Source organism: Vigna unguiculata, chromosome 6 (assembly GCF_037176805.1).
Source record: "Vigna unguiculata cultivar grain cowpea cultivar isolate G323 ecotype 2 chromosome 6, ASM3717680v1, whole genome shotgun sequence".
Lineage (NCBI taxonomy): Eukaryota > Viridiplantae > Streptophyta > Magnoliopsida > Fabales > Fabaceae > Vigna > Vigna unguiculata.
Genome location: NC_140797.1, coordinates 10,801,014 through 10,822,422, shown reverse-complemented (window position 1 = coordinate 10,822,422; position 21,409 = coordinate 10,801,014). Strand labels below are relative to the sequence as shown.

Genomic DNA, 21,409 nt, shown 5'->3' with positions numbered 1-21,409 from the left:
ACAAATTTAAAGGATTCAAACAAATGACTACACTAGTCATGCATTTAAGTTCACCTTTGGCTGACACTTAAACTAACATATAACCATACAAGTCATTCTTTTATGCTCTCACCTTATGCTCTCACCTTTGAGTGACACTTAGACTAACAGATAACCATACAAGTCATTTTTTTATGCTCTCACCTTATGCTCTCACCTTTGAGTGACACTTAAACTCACAAATAACCATACGAGTCATTCATTTAAGTTCACCTTTAGGTAAACACTTGACAAAATTCATATAATTAAGATGCTAAAATAAATATAAATATACTTTCTTAGGCAACCAATCATACTTAAGTTTAGATGTATGCTATATTTGGATATACAAACATATTTCCAAGTATTTAATGTCATTAATTATAAGCAATGGTCCATCTTTGGATAATCAATAATGCCTTCTAATAAAGAACTTCCATTAACATATAAATCAATCATTCATAATTAAGTATCCGGATAACTAAAATAAAAACATTAATAATTTAAAATCAAATAACTTTAAAATTTTAACCATTTTAATGACTAACAAAATTTATCATGTTTGATTTAAAATAAATGACATCTTGAATTGCTATAAATCATACATAATATTCTAATTAATTTTTACTTCAACACTTTAAGAAAATTAAGCAATCATTCAACATTTACTCATATTGGAAACATAACCAATAACATCAGTAAACATGAACCCAACTAATTTCATAACCACGTAATTTGCAATTAAGACACTTAATTCACGTCATTAGGAACAATGACATTCAATAAAACAATTCAAAACTTTCACCTAAAAGTGAAAATCACTTTTCAATTCAAAAACTATTCGCAACTGAATACCAACTGCATAATCTATGCCGCAACAGAAAGTACCTCTCAATAATGATAAATCAATTCATAATAGCATGTAGTGAAGCATCATCCAATTCAACTCCGGTGCATTAAGAATATAATCGTAAACCTAAGTTACATATTGAATATAATTGAAAAAGTAGAATAATATAAAAATAAAAATTTATAGATTCATTGTCTTGAAGTTTTGAATCGAGAATGATATCAATACCTTAGAACTAACACAATGCACAACGAATAAACAAGGCACCTTATATGCTATTAAAACGTTCTAGTTTCAATTCACCTTACATGCTATTTGTAACACCCCATTTAATTAATAACGTAATTAAAGAAATGTTGTAAGACCCGTAGAATTTAATTAATTAAATAAATAAATAATTAATAAATATGGGAGGGGAAATAATTATGACATTTAATTATGGTTAGTATGACGTGGAAAAGTACTAGCTCAAATGGTTGAGAGTACTTGATTGTATGAGAGGACTTGTGTTTGAGTCCTATGCATGATACTTTTTGTGTTATTATTATTATTTCAATCTATGAAAGCATGTTCTGTTATGATATGATGCTTGAATTGTGATGGTTAGCATGAAACATGATTGGTTGAAGTGGTTATGCACTTGAGTGGTAAAAAAGGGGTCATGGGTTCAAACCTTGGAAATTCTAAATGGAACGTATGCTTATTTTATTTTTGCTAATGGTGACTTTAAATGGATTTGGAAAGGTTAACAGAAACCATGGGGAGGTTGGCTATTGGTGATCAAGGGAGAGCTTCATCAATTGTTCAAATTTAAGCTAAAGGATCTAGGTTAGGGGAGCTGGTCTCCGATTTTATTATTCGTAATTATAATTGCATGATTAGCATGATAATTGGATGTGTGATTCTGTTAAATTATGCGTTTTCTGGTTTTTGGGAATTTTCCAGAAACCGCCTGGCGGACTACACATAGCCGCCAGGTGGCTCATGTTATATTAGTGGGTTTCTGGGTTACCACGAGGGACTGCCTGGCGGTGACACCCTATACCGCCAAGCGACGCAAACTGATAACGATTTCTGGGTTTTTCCTAATGAACTGCCTGGCGGTGATGAATACCCGCCAGGCGACGCGAGTGGAATGGGCTCGGTTTTGGTGTTCTGTGTGTTCTAGAGTGATTCTGATCGGGAGAAAATGTAGTTCCAACAAAGGAACGATGAATTGAGTCATTATATTGTAAGAATCCATAAGGTAGAATGCCAATATGATAAAGTGCTATGAAATCTTTGTTTGATCGAACATTGTGATATCCTGTGGTATGATTGAACGCGGAGTGTTATGAATTGTCGTAGAAACTGATGATTAATGGGACTAGATTTTGGATTACTCTGAATGTGGTTGGAACCTGAATGGAGAATGAAGAGAATTATCAAAGTAGGGTAATTGGCAGGGGCACAGGTTCTGGAAAAGAACCTGGAGTTGGCAGATGGAGTGTACCGCCTGGCGGCACGCACCTTGCTGTCAGGCGCTGACGCGGAAGTTACCACACTGCGTTGACGAGAAGAGTGCTGAGGGGTTGGAAAATTGGTCTGGGAAGAATTAGTTCATTAAGAGGAAATTGGGGTCGAGAAACTAAGAGGTCATGAGTTGTTTTATTATATTGCGGTCAAGTATGTTGGGATAGGTCATATGAATAATTGAGCACAAGAGTTGTCAATAACCAGAAGAAAACTTAAGTCTGGGTTAATCAGATGGTTTGATTATTGATAGGTGAGTGGATTGGGATAGCGAGTATAAGAATTTAAAATGTTAGGGGCATGGGAGGAAGCGTTGGTTTAGCATATACGCAAGCCTTGAAGAAAGAACCTGTGAGCAAGCTACTAAGTAGTAAACTGTTAGAGCTTAGAGTATTGAACAGAATACTTAAATTGGCATTAGTCACTCTATTAAGCCTAGGGTTTCAGGCACGACTCATAATAACGTTTTAGAATAGGGATTGTTGGGATTGAGGACATAGATGGTTGGAGTACATTGTTGCTGACTAAATTATTGAGACACAATATGGTAAGGTAATATGGCAAGTTTTACATTTAATGCCAGAAACTCATTGGTATTGAGATAAATCTAAGACAGAGAACCTAAACCAGTAAAGATCATTGTACTAATACAGCGCCTGGCGGGAGGTAACGACTCCGCCAGGCGGTAGAGGAGAAATCAGAGAGAGAGTCTGATGGTGCAGGGCCTGGCGGTCGGGCTTGTGGCGCCAGGCGATAACGGTGCAAACAGTGAGCCATGTTACATAGGCGCCTGGCAGTCAGAATAATACCGCCAGGCGGTACCTATAGCGAAGGGAATTTTGTGGCGTTGTGCGCTTGGCGGTACGCGACACCCGCCAGGCGGTCTGGAAGCTGGCAGCGCCTGGCGGCACGTGTCCCCCGCCAGGCGATTTATACTGCTGCAGCTTTGAGTTTTGATTGTGATTTTGTGATCTACAGTGCGTCTAGTGATCCTTTAAGGGTGAAATTGTTGGTGTTCCTTGAGTTATGGCTCGGAACGCATCCCATGAGTTGTGGCTCGGGATGGGGGTTAAGCACGTGGTATTCCTTGAGTTGTGGCTCGGAATAGCATCTCTTGAGTTGTGGCTCGGGATGGCGGATGAACACGAGGAACCCTTGAGTTGTGGCTCGGGTTGGCGAGTGTTGCTGGTGTGAGTGTGCTGGTTGTGGCCAGTACGAATGGGTCCAGAGAGATTGCCCTCCTCAGTTGTTGGCTGACGAGTTTGGTAGTCTTGGGATGATACGGACTATGTTCGTATACGGGAACTCTACCTGGCATTGCGGTGTATGATCCGTAGCATGTTTTTCCCGCACGTGCTCTATCGGTTGTGGCCGATAGGTATGGCAGCAAGTCACCTTGAAGTAATCATCAGACGATGTAGAACACGAATAAACTGATTGGAGGGATCAGATTGCAGGAATAAAAATATAGGGCAATGTGGAAAGTTAAGTTAAGTGTTGTGATATGTATACATGTTGTTATATATATATATATATATATATATATATATATATATATATATATATATATATATATATATATATATATATATATATATATATATATATATATGTTTATAGCGTTGTATATATGTGATTTATCTGTTAAGCTCACCCTATCTACGTGTGTGTGGCGATGATCGTGTACGCGGTACACGGGAGCAGATGTTGGTGATGCAGGTGGCTCTGGTGCAGCTTAGTCGCGGAGAGGGGATTGACTTGGGGGAACTCTTACGTTTATCTACTTGTTTTTGAAAACATTTGTAAACCCTGATGGGTGACTTGATAATATTGTGGTTTTAGTTTTGTAATGGACGTTGTAAACTTTATCCGCTCATTTAATAAAGTTTTAAATTTTCCCGCGTTTTGGGAAAATGAGGTATTATTAAACGCACTGTTTTATTTATTTCATTTATTTATTTATAAATCAGTAATATCCTGACGGGATGTTACAAATGTCACACGGAATAGTATTAGAAACAAAGTCCTAGAGTGTAGACACTACTCCTCACAATTATCCAAGAGAAAACCTGAATAAGAAAAGGGCACACTACAATGCCATAACAAAGTATAAAATATAAATCAACAACATTTAGAATTTTAAGCCTAAAGACCAGTAGTACACAGGCCATAGCCCTAAAGAAAAGTACAAGTAAACTTAGATCCAGTCCAAGCAGACTATGCAGCGGAACCTCCATCACCTTGATGATTACGGGGAGTTCTCACCTCTGCTCACATCAACAAGTTGATGATCATTGCAAAAGAAAATACCACACCACAGAACATACAACAAACAACAGAAGGGTAAGGTAGAGCCAAAATTAGTTTTATCATGCAATCAAATATACTTTCACAGTCCAATATACATACATCATCCAAGCATGTTATGACCTTCCAATCAATACACTAAGACTCGACTCGACTCATCCGGATACATATAATCTGGTCGGATTCAGCGGATGCTTGCACTTGTGGTGGATACCTCTACTCACCCCCGAGCTATGTGTTACAAGTGTTACAATGAATCAATTCCCTCCCACACAAGGTTAACCCTTAATGAATTTCAGGCCTCCTACTACTCTCACCACAGGAGTTAGTCCGCTCTAAGTGAGACTAACTGACTCCTTAGAGTGTCAGGATGCAATCCTTACCAAATTATATAGATGTGGCACCACCAATGACACCCACTAACAAGGGCCATGGAATTACATCCCGACCACTGAAGCACGACCCTGAAATCCCACCTAGAGATTTCAAGGAATTACACACTAACCACATACCAATCATGTTCAATCAATCAAGTAATGTTTACCATACACAATATCTCATGCCAACCTTTACAACCCATTCTCATTCATAACCAAATGTTGAATCCATACCAACCTATCCTTCCCAAACAGTGAATATATATTTGTATTTCATATAGATACCATGTCTCCTTGATACCAACCAACTCATTTAAATGACATGCCAAGTTCATACCAAACCCATCATCCACAATCCATGAATCACATCACTCATGCATAATCATTTATCACATGCTTTTAATATAACAATTAGATTCAAGCCAGTAATAACCATTCAAGATCAGAGAAACAACCAAACTACAGCGATCTTGCGATAATAACTGCTCTCACTACAGAGCTCTGGTTCAAGATCGGACCGGTCAAAGTCGAAAGCTATGTGTTAAAGATTATCTGTTAAAATATCAGCTTCATCCAACGGTTAACGAAGTAGTAACTTTTATTTTACGAAAAGTGTGCAGTGTTGTCAATAACGCAAATTTAGTGACCTTGTGATAAAAATGGCTCTCACTACAGAGCTCCGATTAAAGATCCGACCGGTCAAAGTCAAGAATTATGTGTTAAGGATCAGCTGTTAAAATATCAGCTCGATCCAACGGTTAACGTAATAGAAATCTTCATTTTACAAAAAGTGTGTAATATAGAAAAAAAAGTAGTGTCACATCAATCAAACATAATCACACACCATACATCTTTATTCGACCAACAACCTCATTTAAGCATCACAGCCATACAAACATACCAAAAATCGACAAAATAACTTAAATACATAAACCCTAACTTCCCTTAATAAAGTGAGAGACAGAAAATTAATTCAATAACTTTAAATTAATTCAATAACTCTAAAATAATTCAATAACTTTAAAATAATTCTCATAACTTTAATATAATTATATTCTAATAATCACCACATTAAAAACTCAACATTAAATTTATTTTATAAATTAAACTAATTTATTTTATAAATTAAATTAGTCAATATTAAGTTAAATAATTTAACAAGAGACCGGCGAAAAAACCTTAAAGAGAACCCAATTAATATCTATTTGTTTACAATAAATGTAAACATATAACTATGCAATCACGTTACTTTAGCAACTTGTACAGTGAAATATGATATTGTAATGTCGCAAATAAAAGAAAATGATAAAAGGTATATGAAATTGGTGACAGCAGGAATAATGGCAGAGAAACCCATCACAAATTTATATTACAATCCCGATGACTTCTTTTGTTCCAAAAACATTCTTTATTTCACTCACCATTTTTGGCTTTTTTTTTCTTTCCTTCTTTTTGGAGGAAACCGAAAGCAAAAATGTATGCATAAGATTCCATGTATAATCAATCCATCCGTCAAACTAAACAAATCAAATCATTGTTCAATCACATCCTGCACACTTTAATATAGGAATTTTTTTTTACTATATTGAATGCTTCATCCATATCTACCATAAAATCGTTAATTTTTATTATAAATATTTTAAAAGCGTATGTTAAGATTATTTTTTAATTGATTGAATGCGCAATTTGATCGAAGAATGTGTAAAAATTAACCACTAATAGTAGTTATTAGGAGACACTATGCATCAAAATTGCTTTGGAATTTGTTTTCTTGTTTTCAAAGAAGTTGAGTTCACCGATGAAGTGACTTGAGTTGCTTTTGACTTTTGGTCAGCGATTTTAAAATCATCATTCTTTTGATGTTAATTCTTATCCTGGATCAAAACAGTAATGTAAAATAGTATAATAAGTACAGATTTAATTTGTAAAATAAAATTTATTTTTCTTAAAGACGATTTTATGTACAATGCAAGATGAACACTGATGATACATCATACGTACATGGACACATGATAAAACTAAGGTCTACGACACAAAATTATAGTAATTGTAAATTAAACACAGTGCTATACATGATTAGAGCCTACAATATATATAAAATAAAATAAAGAAAATCATGGGTATCCAATAAAACTAACCATGAAGCATGGAACAAATCATCAAGCAAAATTATTTTCCACCAACTAAATTTTAACAACTTTCTTTTATAACCTAAAATTATATTCTAACTTCTTATTTTTTTATTTTCTATTTTTTTTAAATTTTAAAATCATTTAAAAGATCTCATCTTATATAGTAAAAGACATCAGAGGGAAATTATCGAAATTTAATTGTGAAAATGTCCGATCATCGATTGATGTTATCTGGGTTGGATCTCTTTCTGCCACTCAGAAGGACCCCAAAGAGCTTCACAGAACTATTTGATTCTTCGGAAGAAGTGAACAAGGACTTATCCACCAGCTTTGGAATTCTCTGTTCAAAGGATGGTGGTGGCGGTTTTACATGGTTTTGTATGAAATATATGATGTCATTGTACAAAGTCTTCATGTGAGTAAGTTCCGACAAGAGCATGAAGTTCTTTCTCCTTAGTCTTTGGTTGTCTTCAGAAAGGGCTGTTAGAATGTCTGTGTCTGGTTTTGGAGATGAAAGAGGAGTGTCAAGCCAGCATAGAGTTTCATCTTGTTGAAGAATCTGGGATGGTGGTTGGTCATGGTAGAGTTGTTGATGTTGCTGAGGTGTTTTTCTCCTCTGTATTTCACACAAAAGGTGCTTAGCTCCTTTTTTGAAGTACTCATTCGCGAACTCCCACCTATCAGCAACTACCTTCTTGAAACCCTGCACACAACAACAAAGATTCATATGCTGCTTTTTACTATTCAATGTTCATAGTTAATAGCACCAAGAAGTTATAACGTAGCAACATTGGCATACATTATAATTCATGTATAATCACATTATTACTTCTATATTTGAAAGTTCCATGCGATCCATTTAAAATATATAAAAGGGTGCAAACCTCACTAAAAAAATCTAATTCACAATCTTTTTCTCGTTTTCTTTTCATCTAATCATTAAACCACCTTATCACTCTTATGTTTATTTATATGTAAATAAAAATTGTTATAAAGTGAATTTTGCACCTATTTATATATGAATTCATGTTTTTGATGTGGGATCTTGAAGTAAAAAGGATAAGTTTTTGGTGAAGTTACTGAGATGGAAAGATATTTAGGTTGAATGAAGTGAAATGAGAGAAAGATGAGGATGCTTACATAGGTGTTGAGTTGCCTAACAAAGCTGGAGAAGTTGTTGTGTTTGAAGTAGTTGGGAAGAAGATCTCTGGAAAACTCAGGGGGTCTCCAGACAACAAATGTGGTTTGATGTTGACCCCATGAAACAATGTGGTCTGTGAGAGGGTCATCAACAAGCTCATATGTCTTTGTCAGGAAAGGTGCTGCCACTGTCTTCTGAGACTCAAAACAGAACATCTTCTCCTCAAACCTCTCCACTGTCAAACCCATTCTACTCATACAACTTCACTCTTCTCTCACTAATATATGCATCACCAACTTAATCTCTCACATTATAAATTTATAACCATGCAACTTTATCAAAACAAAAACACATCATCATGTCAAATGGAGAGGAAAGGAAAATATTACTCTCACCTCACCTTTTTTTGATTGCAAAATTTGACATTAGGATTTCTTTTGTGCCTATGTATATAAATCCTTCATGGAACTTTATAAATTAAAAGTGTTAAAAATTCATGGAACTTTATATATTAGAACATTCACATTGTATTACTATAATTTTTGTAGAATAATAACACAAATAGATATCCATATATTTATTTTTAAAGACCTAATTAATATATAATTTATATATTTTTTCCTATCCCATCATAAATATACATTTTTTGTTTATTTTGGATGTTTAGGTAACATATTCCTTAAGTAAATAGAAGACTATTTTTTTCATTCTCTGATCATTCTCTCCCTTTATGTTACTAATTAATTTTAAGATGCATATGACCATGTCAGTGAAATGAATTACTTTTTACTAGAATTTCTATAATAATAAGATCCAATAACAGGTATTAATTACTATTGATTATTCTCTTGGCAGCAGTGTTGGTGGGTTGATGCCTCTTGAAAGAGGACCTACCTAGCTACCTTTTTCTTTGTTTTTTCTTTCTTTTTCAATAGACCTCTAATGGATGTAATAACCATTTTGTCCCTACTCAATGCTTTTATGTTCATGCCAAATTGGCTATATAAAGCACCTTTCCATAATCACAACCCTGAAGAAAATGCAAAAAACCATTCAATTTGAGTTTAAAAAAATGTGTATGCAGAGATCTCTAAAATTCCTAGACCAATAAGACAATGTTTCAGAGTTGTTTTATCCTGCAGAAAGACATGTTTTGTTTTTAATTATTATTTTTCATATGGAACTGAAACTTGGAAGGGTGTGATTTCTCCAAAATAAACTGAGAAAATTTAAACTTTTGTGCATGTGATTTGGCCCACTATATTATCAATGTCAGATATTGTTCAATTTGTTGGTCCCTCCTCTCTACCCTGTCTTTGCCTGCAAAATAGAACAAAGATAAACTCCACATTATTATATTTTCCAATCTTAAGATTACTCTTCATGTTTTGGCCGGTGTAAGGGATCTAATAACTTCTTCTTTGACCCCTGTTTGCTTCATATGGAATTTCAATCATATAAAATCATTTTTCATATTTTTCATTTTAATGAATGCAATATATATAATCATATAAGCATGTCAATATGGAAACTCAATGACAACACAACATTTTATGCTGTGCCAAATCATCATATTATATCAAACGAGATTTGTAACATTTCATTTAATAAATAGATTTACTTAAATGACACGTCACACAATATAATATTACGAGCGAAGGTTCGGAGTATAAACTCACTCCTTAAAGATATCCAAGGATTCATAAAGAAAATCTTGAGGCACACCACGATACCAATACAAGACAGGATACATAATCCAACAGTAATACAATTAAAATTAAAACAAGTCAATACATGGGCCATAGCCTTAAGAGAAAAGCCCATTAAGCGGGATCCAGCCCAGTCAAGCTACGCAGCGGAGTCACCATTCCCATATTGACCACGAGGATTTCTCGCATCTGGTTACATCAACAAGTTGATGATCATCGCAAAAGAGAAAAACCACACATATAGGACATCCAACAAACAACATAAGGGTAAGCTAGAGCCGAAAAATAGTTTATCATGCAGTTACATACAATTTCATAGTTCAAGATACATATGTTAACCCATCATGTTATGACTTGCAAACAATACACTAAGACTCAGGCACGACTCATCTAGATACATATAACTTAGTCGGATTCAGCGGATGGTTGCACTTGTGGTGGATTTCCCTGCTCTACCAAGCTGCTCACCCCCGAGCTAAGTGTTATGATGTCTCAACCCCTACACACAAGGTTAACCCTTAATGGATTTCGGGCCTCCTGCTACTCTCACCACAAGAGGCAGTCCTCTCTATGTGAGACTAACTGACTCCTTATAGTGTCAGGATGCAACCTTACCTTGAATCCTTATTAAATTATATAGATGGGGCACCACCATAAGCTCCCACTAACAGGGGTCGTAGAATTACGTCCCGACCACTGAGGCACCACCATAAAGTCTTACCTAGAGGCTCATGGAATTACGTCCTACCCACAAACGAATCATATTCCACCAATCGAGTAATACTTATCATGCATATAAATCTCATGCCAACCTTTATAACCAATCCTCATTCATATTACATGTTAACTCCATACCAAAATTTATCATTTTTAGCCCATGAATCATTCCATACATACATCATGCCCAAAACATGTTAAACTCACAAGCCACAATCCATAATTCATCTTGCTCATTCAAAATCATTCAATTCATACTTTAAAATATATATAATTAGTCCAAACATATGACCAACATCCAAAAAACAAAGAAACCATAGAGCAAACACATTCCTCGCTTAGCTTCTCGCTCAGGCAGAAGGGTCTCGCTTAGGCGAGAGAGTCCCCTCGCTCGAGCGAGCTCTCTTCGCTTAGGCGAGGGCTAGAAAAGGGAAACAATGGCTTCCTGCACTCTCTCGCTTAGGCGAGCCCTCCTCGCCTGAGCGAGACTGTGCCTCACTCAAAATAGAGACTCGTCGCTCAAGCGACAGCTCGTGCAGAAAAACCAGAGTGATCCCCTATTAGTCTCGCCTAGGCGAGACGTGCTCGCTTGGGCAAGAAAACCAACGCTCATCACTGTTCTCTCGTGCACAGCCCCACGAACATCATTCAAACGTCCAATAATGCATTTCACAAGTTCACAACAACACACAAGACATACCATGGTGAAATGACGGTAACTCAAGTAGAAAAACGTAATAAAAGAGTGAACCCTAGCTTCCCTTACCTGGAATGAGCTAGTACAAGACATCGACACCAAACACGGGGCACAACAGCTCTAGGAATAGGCTTAAAAGCTAGAAAAATAAGGCACAGATCTTAAGATGAGCTTACTACGAAACCCTAACTGGAAAACACAAAAATATGCCAAGGGAGAAGTGGTATGAGTTGGAGAGTAACTTACGCAGAGCAAGAATGAGCTTGAGCGAACTTGAGGGAGGCTAGGAAATCAAATCCTAGCAGAGAACAGTTTTGGAAGAGAAGAGAAGAGCAAAGCGACTGTTTTCTAAATGTGAGAAGAGAAGAGTAGGGTTAGGAAAGTTTATAGGGTCCTTGGTCCCTTTTGGGCCAGCCCTAGGCCCAACTGATTGGGACAACTTTTTTTTAAAAAAAAAAAGACAGAAAAATATTGGGCCTTACAAGATTATCATTTATAGGGAGTAATACTAAATTTAGTAATCTAAACATTGAATTCAAATTTCGTAAAACATATTAAATTTGCATTCACTTATATTATATTATATCATATATATATATATATATATATATATATATATATATATATATATATATATATAGGGATGAATCATTCATAGGGCAGGGAGGGGCCATGGCCCCCCCAATATTTTTTATTTTTTTTTAAATTATATGTATGTTTTTGAAATTTTTTTAAATTATATTTATATTTTTGAAATTATTTTAAATTCTATATATCTTTTAAATTTTTAAATTTTTTAAAAATTATATGTAGTATATTTTAGAAATTAATGGAAATTAAATTGTGTGACTTTTTATTTCTTTTATAAAACACAACCTTTAATCTTAACAAAGTTGGTCATGTAGTTTTTTATAGTCTCGATTTGGTTCTGATTTTTGAAAAAGTTGATGCAATTTGGTTATTTTCATTAAATTTTTTGAAGCGAATCAAAAGATTTTTGATACACTTGGGTTATGTTAATTGTACCAACAAAACAAAACATCTTTATTAATCGTTTCAATTTTCAATAAATTGAGACTAAAAAAACATTAGACAACCAACTAAACATTTCTGGACAAATAAAGAAACAAAAAAATCATTAAACCAAATATTTATTAAGATATTTTTTATTTCTTTCTCATTGTCTTTCTAATTTTTCACAAATTGTATCATCTCTCATTCTCATATGTTTTCTTTTTTCTTTTTAAAGAAAAAAAAAATAGACACACTCATTTTTTTTCTGATTTCTCATTTGTTTTCTTTCTTTCTTAAAAAAAGAAGGTAACTCTCTATCGTCTTCCCTAATAATAAAATATTAGTTGAAGAGTTATCTTACAAGCCTTTTGCAAATTCATTTTTTATGAATATATAAGATAAAATTTGTATTCTAATATTATTTTGAAAAAAAAATATTTATATAGATGGAAAATAAAATAATAGATTTATTTATTTTTAAATGATTAAAGGAAAGCTATTCGTGAAGATAAAAACAAATACATTCCACTTCTTCATATATTTTAAAATATTATACTAATAATCTAATCTAATGATCCAATTGTTTAGTTTAAAGAATTATTTTTTGAAACATTATACTAATAATCTAATTTAATGATAAAAAAATTATATTATTTTAGCTTCTCCAAAATTTTTAGTCAAGATCCGCCACTATATATATATATATATATATATATATATATATATATATATATATATATATATATATATATATATATATACACACACACTAACACAAAAAAGGCCTTTAACGTCACCTCAATAACATCTGCCTAAAAAAAGCCCAACGTTAAAAATGAGCGGTGGCATTTTTGTAAATAATGAGACATTTTTAACGTCTGACGTGGAGCGGGCAGACGTTACTTAACGTCTGTTAAAAAATACCCCGACGTCACTCAAAAAAGGACGTCGGTCCCCAGCTCGACAGACGTCCCTTGACCTCGGACCAGCGCACGCCAGACGTCACTTAACGTCGGCCCCTCCCACCCCCGACGTCACTTAACGTCGGACATAACACCCCCGATGTTAAGTTTCAGCTTATCTCTGCGCGAAACGCAGAAACCCTCGCGCTGTTCATCGTTTCCGCGAGAGTTCCCGCCGGCGACACCATTTCTGACCCCCTCCAGGTGAGTTTCGAAAGGTTTTCGCCATCAAACTTGTTGGGGTTTAATTATGGGTTGATTTTACGCGTTTTGAACCAATTATTTTCCGTTTTCATCCCCATTTGCAGTGTTTTGAGATTCGTCCCACTTGCTCTTCGTTCCCATTTGGCCAGCAGTGTGCGGAGACCCTAGACTTCCTCTCAAAGTTCGTCTTTCAATTAGAGGAGGTTAGTTTTTCATTGTATGTATATATTTGTTCATTGTATGTATAGAATTACTTGTATTAATTTATAAATGTCATTATAGTTTTAGTCTTAGACTATTTTTTTGTTAATTTTTTTGGCCTATTTTTATATTTTATTTAAAATTTTATAATAATATTTGTAAAAAATTAGTAAATAAAATTATATTTATTATTAGATATATGCATTTTAAATAATTCTCATTGCATTTTATTTTTGAATATTATTGTTGCAGTGTTATTTTATATATGTAGATTTATTATACTTATAGTATACAGTGAGCGAAACTTAGTTCCCGTTTGAGATTTAATACAAATGATTAAATTTTTAATCGTTTGTATTAAATCTTGAATTGTTCGATTGGACAGTTTGAAAAAATTATTTTTCATAATTTGCTACAATGTGTACATTGAGGTTTACGCATAAATTTCATAAAATTTCGATTGAGGCTAATTTGTGTTGTTCTCTGGATGCATACTTGATTGTGATCATGATTAATCACTTTCATTTCGTGTACTTCAGAGACCAATGCGAAATGCTGTCGAAATTTTGTGAAATTTATGATGTTTGACTTATTTGTACATGTGTTAGCAAATTATGAAAAATAATTTTTTCGAATAGGTAGGGCCTCACCTTGTGAGAGTTAAAAGTTTGAGATTGATTGAGTTTTTTACGAACATATAGTATGGATCGAAGTTGGATGAATGAGCATCGCATAAGTGAAGAGTATGAAAAGAGGGTTTCTGAGTTTTTGCAATATGTTCAAGAACACGCAATCTCAAGTAACGAGACATATTTTTGTCCTTGTGTTCGTTGTCTTAATCAAATACGTCATGACTTAGGAACAATGCGTGATCATCTATTCATCTTTGGTATAATGAGAAGTTATACACTTTGGACTTGGCATGGAGAAGTATTAGACAAGCCTACAACGTCACGAGGAACAGATTATGTAGACGACTGGATGAATGATCATTTAGAAGATATGGTACGTGATGTTGGGGAGGAGAATTTTGGAAAAGTTCATTTATATGATTCTCTTAAGTCCGATTCAGAGGAACAATTGTACCCAGGATGCACTAACTTTACGCGACTGTCAGCAACTTTGAAATTATTCAGTTTAAAAGCAAGGCATGGATGGACGGATACAAGTTTCACAGAATTGTTGGAGTTGTTAAAGGAGATGCTTCCAGAAAATAACACGTTACCTATCCGTAATTACGAAGCGAAGAAAGTTTTATGTCCAATGGGTTTGGAATATCAAAAGATACATGCATGCCCAAATGATTGTGTTTTATACAGAGACGAGTTTGCTTCACTGAAGGCGTGTCCAACATGTGGTTTATCGCGGTTTAAAAAGAAAATTGATGGAAATAGTGGCGATGAAGACAAAGATGGTCCACCTGCTAAGGTGATGTGGTACCTTCCTATAATTCCTAGATTCAAACAACTATTTTCCATTAAAGAAGATGCAAAAAACCTGAAATGGCACGTTGATGGAAGAAAGTGTGATAATCTTCTTTGACACCCAGCTGATTCTCCACAATGGAAGAAGATTGATGAAACATTTCCAGAATTTGGTGCTGAGCCAAGAAACTTAAGACTTGGACTTGCTACAGATGGTATGAATCCTTATGGGAACTTAAGTAGCAAACATAGTTCATGGCCAATTTTGCTGATGATTTACAATTTATCTCCTTTGTTGTGCATGAAGAGGAAATATATGATGTTGTCTATGATGATATCGGGTCCTAGACAACCTGGAAATGACATTGATGTGTACCTAAAGCCGTTGATCGATGATTTGAAACTATTATGGGAAGAAGGTGTTGATGTGTATGATTCATATTCTGAAGAATTGTTTTGTTTGCGTGCAATGTTGTTTTGCACCATAAATGATTTTCCAGCATATGGAAACTTGAGCGGTTATAGTGTTAAAGGTCATTTTGCATGTCCCATTTGTGAAAAAAACACGAGTTATATTCAATTGAAGCACGGTCAGAAAACTGTGTATACAAGACATCGAAATTTTCTTCCTCGAAATCATCCTTATCGTAGAATGAAAAAAGCATTTAATGGAAGTCCTGAGGATGAAGTTGTAGCGAGACCCCGCAATGGTGAAGAAATATACAACCAAGTGGAAAACATTGACATTGTGTTTGGAAAACATCCAAAGAAAAAGACCACGGAAAAAAGCATTTGGAAGAAACGATCAATCTTCTTTAATCTTTCATATTGGTGTAAACTTGATGTACGGCATTGTATAGACGTGATGCACGTTGAAAAAAATGTATGTGATAGCGTCATCGGGACTTTACTAAATGTAAAAGGAAAGACTAAAGATGGAGTTAAAGCACGACAAGATTTGGCTGAAATGGGCATCCGTTCTGAGTTACATGCACAATCAATTGGAAGACGAACCTACCTGCCTCCAGCTTGTCACACTCTTTCTAGAAAAGAGAAGCAAATTTTTTGTGAGTGTTTAAGAAGTGTGAAGGTTCCCCAAGGTTACTCTTCAAATATTACTAGCCTTGTTTCTATGCAAGATTTAAAGTTAGTCGGTTTAAAGTCTCACGATTGTCATGTGTTGATGCAACAACTTTTACCAGTAGCTTTTCAAGCCATCTTACCTACTTCTGTCAGAGGTATTCTAACACGTTTGTGTATGTTCTTCAATGCCATATGCAAGAAAGTTATTGACCCTCGAGTGTTAGACGATTTGGAAAATGAGGCCATTAGACTATTGTGTCAATTGGAAATGTATTTTCCACCTTCATTTTTCGATATCATGATTCATTTGATAGTTCATCTTGTGAGGGAAATTCGATTATGTGGGCCAGTTTTCTTGAGATGGATGTACCCAGTGGAAAGATACATGAAGATCTTAAAGGGATATGTCAAGAATCAGTATCGACCAGAAGCTTCTATTATAGAGCGGTACATTGCAGAAGAAGCCATTGAATTATGCTCAAGTTATATGCCAAGTTGTGAACCAATTGGAGTTCCTAAGACTAGACATGAAGGTAAATGTGAAGGTAAGGGTGTGCATGGAGTGAAGATTCAAAGTGTTAGTAGAAAATTAGTTGATCAAGCCCATTTGTACATCTTAAACAACACTGTAGAGGTCATTCCTTACATAACGCAACATATTGATGAAACGAAATCAGCATATCCACGAATGAGTGAAAAATGGGCACTTAATGAACATAACAAAACATTCTTATCATGGTTTAAGAAAAAGGTTTACGCGACTCCAAATGTTTCTGAAACTCTATTGAGGCTAGCTCGTGGACCGAACAATGATGTCATTACATATGGCGAGTACTACATAAACAATCATTGTTTTTATTCAAAGATGGAAGATGACAAAAGTAGAGTTCAAAATAGTGGGGTTACACTTCAAGCTGAATCTGTACATTTTACCAGTTCTAAGGACAAGAATCCAATTACAGCATCCATGAGTTACTTTGGAATAATACACAAAATATGGGAAGTTGATTATGTGACTTTTAGAGTGCCAGTTTTCAAGTGTAAATGGGTTGATAGTAATTCGGGTGTTAGCACAGATGACTTTGGCTTTACTTTGGTGGATCTTAACAAGATGAGTGATACAAATGAACCATTTATTATGGCTAGTCAAGCAAGACAAATTTTTTATGTCATTGATCCAGCCAATCAGAAATTGTCAGTTGTATTAGAAGGAAGAAACATGCACGTAAATGATGATGAAGATTGTCTAGACATACTTGAGACAACGTCTTTCTCATCAAGAACCATTCAAGACAAAGTTGATGATGTAACTGATGACATCCATGCTATTCGAAGTGATCACAATAAAGGCATATGGGAGAACACAATTTCTTGATAGGTGTTTATTTAATAATATTGTCACATTTACAATTTTTTATTTTTCTTCCTGTTTTAATATAATAGAGGTTAATTGAGTATATTTTCATTGTTAACATTTCCTAATGATATGTTTCAGGTATGACAAGCTCCGGATCAGACCAGGAGGGACCTGGTAGATCTGTGACTCGGTTGCCGGATGTCACAAACCGACGAGAGAGGATGCCAGTCCACATTGATCCTCGATCGGGTGAACCCAGTGGCCCTTGGGAAAAAAAGTACCGTAGCTACATAGGAATGTTGGCCAAAACGAAAGTTTCTATTGCAATTGCATGTTGGGATGACGTCGCGGAGGTCGAGAAGAACCTCCTATGGCAGGATCTTGTGGTATGTTTACTTAAACCAACTATAGTATTTTTTTATGTTACTGTTAACATAACATATTTTATGTTTTAAACAGCACAAATTTGAGATTACTCCGAACACTGAGCGAATTAGAAAGAAAGTCTTATCTCACATAGCCACCAGATGGAGGGACTTCAAGGCAAGGCTCACACGTTTATATGTGTTTGGAGATAGACAACATGACACTCCTTGTGAGAAGTACAAAATCTCGGAGGAGGAGTGGATGCAATTTCGTGCATGTAGAGAGTCTGGAGACTGGCAGGTTTGTTTGTTAAATTTGTTTATAGTGACACTAGTCATACATTTCTGTATTCAAACTATTAAATAATGTTATGTGTGACAGGAAAAAAGGACAGCAGCCCAACAAAGACAAAGGCTTAATGATACACCACATGTACTCTCTCGAGGTGGTTATGCATTATTGGAGAAAAAATTGAAAAAGTCGCGTGCACAGTCTCTGGGACTTGAGTCCCTTGACCTAGTGGATGCAATTCCTAGGTACGAGATGTGGAAGGCTGCTCGGACTAAGTCCGATGGGCAAATGACATCACAATCAGCTCAAATCATATCTCAAAAAATAGTAAGTACAAACCTTATTTGACTATCATAGTTCATATGTTTCTCCTTTTGATTAAACTTTCTTTTGTGGTGTAGGATGAATTAATTGAGCAAGAGACTCAGGGTTCGTTTGTTGGCCATGGTCGGGACGATATACTCACAACGGCAATTGGAAGGCCAGAGCACCCAGGACGTGTGCGTGGTGTTGGAGGTGCCATTGGTCTTCGAGATTACTTTGGTCCTCCACAAAGAAGTAATGAATCGTTGAGTCAAGAGGCCTTGAGGAAGATGGAGCAACAAATGGAGGAAAGATTCAACCAACGCATGGGAATTATGGAGCAACGTTTTATGGAACAACTTCAACAGCAACAACAAATACAAAGAACACTTGAAGAAAAGCTTCAGTCCATGCAGCAACAGAACATGGAATTACCCACTCAAGCTCCAACAGGACAACGTGTGAGTACAAAAGGCTCATGCTCTGGTGTAGATCATAGTGACTACACAAGTCAGTATGAGCTATTGGTTAATGAAGACCCCCCGCGCGTAGTGGTCATAGGACGACAACTTCAGGGTGGAGAGACTATCCATGGTGTTCCTCTATTGCCCCATCCTGTGCGTGTGATGATTGATGAAGTTCGAGATCCCCATGCCCAAGTGCCTGTGCCAACTTCAGAAATCCAATTTGTTGGGGAAGCTTTAGGCACATTTATTGCTTGGCCTAAAGCATTGATCATGCCACACTTTAGCCCACCAAAGGTATTATGACATCATGTTTTTAGTAGTTCAATCTTACAATTTATAAAACTTTTAACGTCAAACCTTTCTAAATCTTTATTTCAGTCCACTCGTCCTGAAAAGCAGCCGGTCCGACGTCCACGTGTTATACGTGAAGATGATGAAATGGCAGAAGCAGAAGATGATCCTCTAGGAAAGCTGCTTCTGAAATTACACAAGTTGAAAAGAGGACCGGTAGAGCTAGAGTGGGAGTTAAGAGTATTTGGCCTCCATTGTCATGTCCCATTGTACATAAACTTGAATGATGCACTAGAGATCATTACAGGAGACAAGATGTTAAATATTTCAGTCATATAACTATGGTGCATGTAAGATTTTTTTTATTGTATTTCATATTTAAAGCAAGGAATTGGTACCTTTTAATATTATACCTAACTGTCTTCTTGTAGGTACATGGACAAAGTCATTGTGGACCAAGGTCGATCTTCCGTCTATGGATTCATTGAACCTCAAACAATTCAACCTTCGGGAAACTCACCTGACCAAATCAAACTTTATTTGCAAACATGGATGGTTGAGTCAAATAGAGAGATCTACTTTGCACCATACATTGATTCGTAAGTGTTTTTGCTAATAATATTTTGTGAAGTATTATTAATTATTTTGGCTAAGTACTTGTGATTGATGGTAGGTATCATTGGCAACTTTGTCTCATCATTCCAAGACAATGCCTAGTTGTATGGTTTTGTTCATGCCATAGGAAGATTCCACCAGCTTTTAAAAACATGTTACAAGAGTAAGTATTTTTTTTTTCAATCCTAACTTATGTATCTACTTAGTTATAAAAACTTACATATGTTTTATGTTTTCAAAATTTCATTAGAATTGTGGGTAAGCCTAGAGGCCAACAACTTAAAGTCATATATCGAAAGGTTAGAACTCATTCATTTTAAAGTTATTAATTTCTGTATGTCAACTTATGACTTTGATGTGTTTATTTTATTTGTAATGTTCAGTGTAACAAGCAAGAAGATTCATGGGAATGTGGATATTATGTCATGTCTTGGATAAGAACAATCATTCGAGCTGCAGTTAAAGATGAATGGATAGAGGTAATTATATATATCTTTCACATATTATAAATCATATCAAACTTTAAAGAATGATATTCATACATAATGAAATTGTATTACTTTTTCAGCGATTCAAGAATCCATCACCTCTGCCAGATGACATTATCCACACACTAAGACAGGAATGGGCGGCATATCTATTGGAGAGATGGAGTTGATACCACATGAATTAGAACTCCTTTCAAAAACTTTATTGTACAAGAATTTCATGTTGAAATTTTTAATTTGTTGTTATTTATATTAGTTTAGAATATATGTTGAAACTTAAGTTCTATTATATATAACTGTAACTTCAGAATTGTGCTGAAAGTATTATAAAATTGTTCTGGGAATTTTCTGATTTTCAGGTGTATGGATGTTGTAAAAACAGTCAAATTTTTTTTAAAAAAATGGAGCAGTTTGACGTCTGGTGTGCCCTGACAGACGTTATTTAACGTCTGACCGTACCAGGGCCGACGTTATTTAACGTCTGACGGGCTCTGACAGACGTTAAACTGCTCAGGTTTTTCCCTCATTTTAGCGCGAAAATTGACGTCTGTGTTACTAGCCCCCGACGTTGGATAACGTCGGACTCCTAAAAGACCGACATCAAGTGACGTCTGCTATTTTTCCGATGTTATTTTGACGTCACCCGATACGACGTCGGTGTTTAGGCAGACGTCAAAGGTCGAAAATGTCGGACGTTAAAAGACTTTTTTGTGTTAGTGACACACACGACTCCAACATCTTATAAGATATATAATGGTGATTCGGTATTAATAGAAATAATAAATAACAAATTTCATTAAAATAAGTTTATGATGACTTTAATATCATCTTAAAAAGTAAATTTTAAAATTAATTTATGAAATAAAATTTATATTTATTTATA

At 35.2% G+C, this 21,409-nt stretch overlaps 2 protein-coding genes and 1 pseudogene across 2 annotated transcripts; 2 read left to right on the top strand and 1 right to left on the bottom strand.

The window, feature by feature from the left end:
* Positions 1-7,058: 7,058 nt before the first annotated feature.
* LOC114187509 (heat stress transcription factor B-4-like) lies at positions 7,059-8,705 on the bottom strand. The gene is made up of 2 exons (XM_085674162.1): positions 8,337-8,705; positions 7,059-7,899 (listed from the first exon to the last, which is right to left on the bottom strand). Exons 1-2 carry the CDS (start codon positions 8,592-8,594, stop codon positions 7,411-7,413), a joined length of 747 nt encoding a protein of 248 aa, XP_085530288.1. The 5' UTR covers positions 8,595-8,705; the 3' UTR covers positions 7,059-7,410.
* A 5,838-nt stretch (positions 8,706-14,543) lies between these two features.
* LOC146885513 (uncharacterized) lies at positions 14,544-17,723 on the top strand. Its single transcript, XM_085675221.1, has 2 exons — positions 14,544-15,015; positions 15,430-17,723. Exons 1-2 carry the CDS (start codon positions 14,544-14,546, stop codon positions 17,721-17,723), a joined length of 2,766 nt encoding a protein of 921 aa, XP_085531347.1.
* Positions 17,724-17,906: 183 nt separating this feature from the next.
* Positions 17,907-20,168, top strand: LOC146885512 (uncharacterized; annotated as a pseudogene).
* Positions 20,169-21,409: the final 1,241 nt, after the last annotated feature.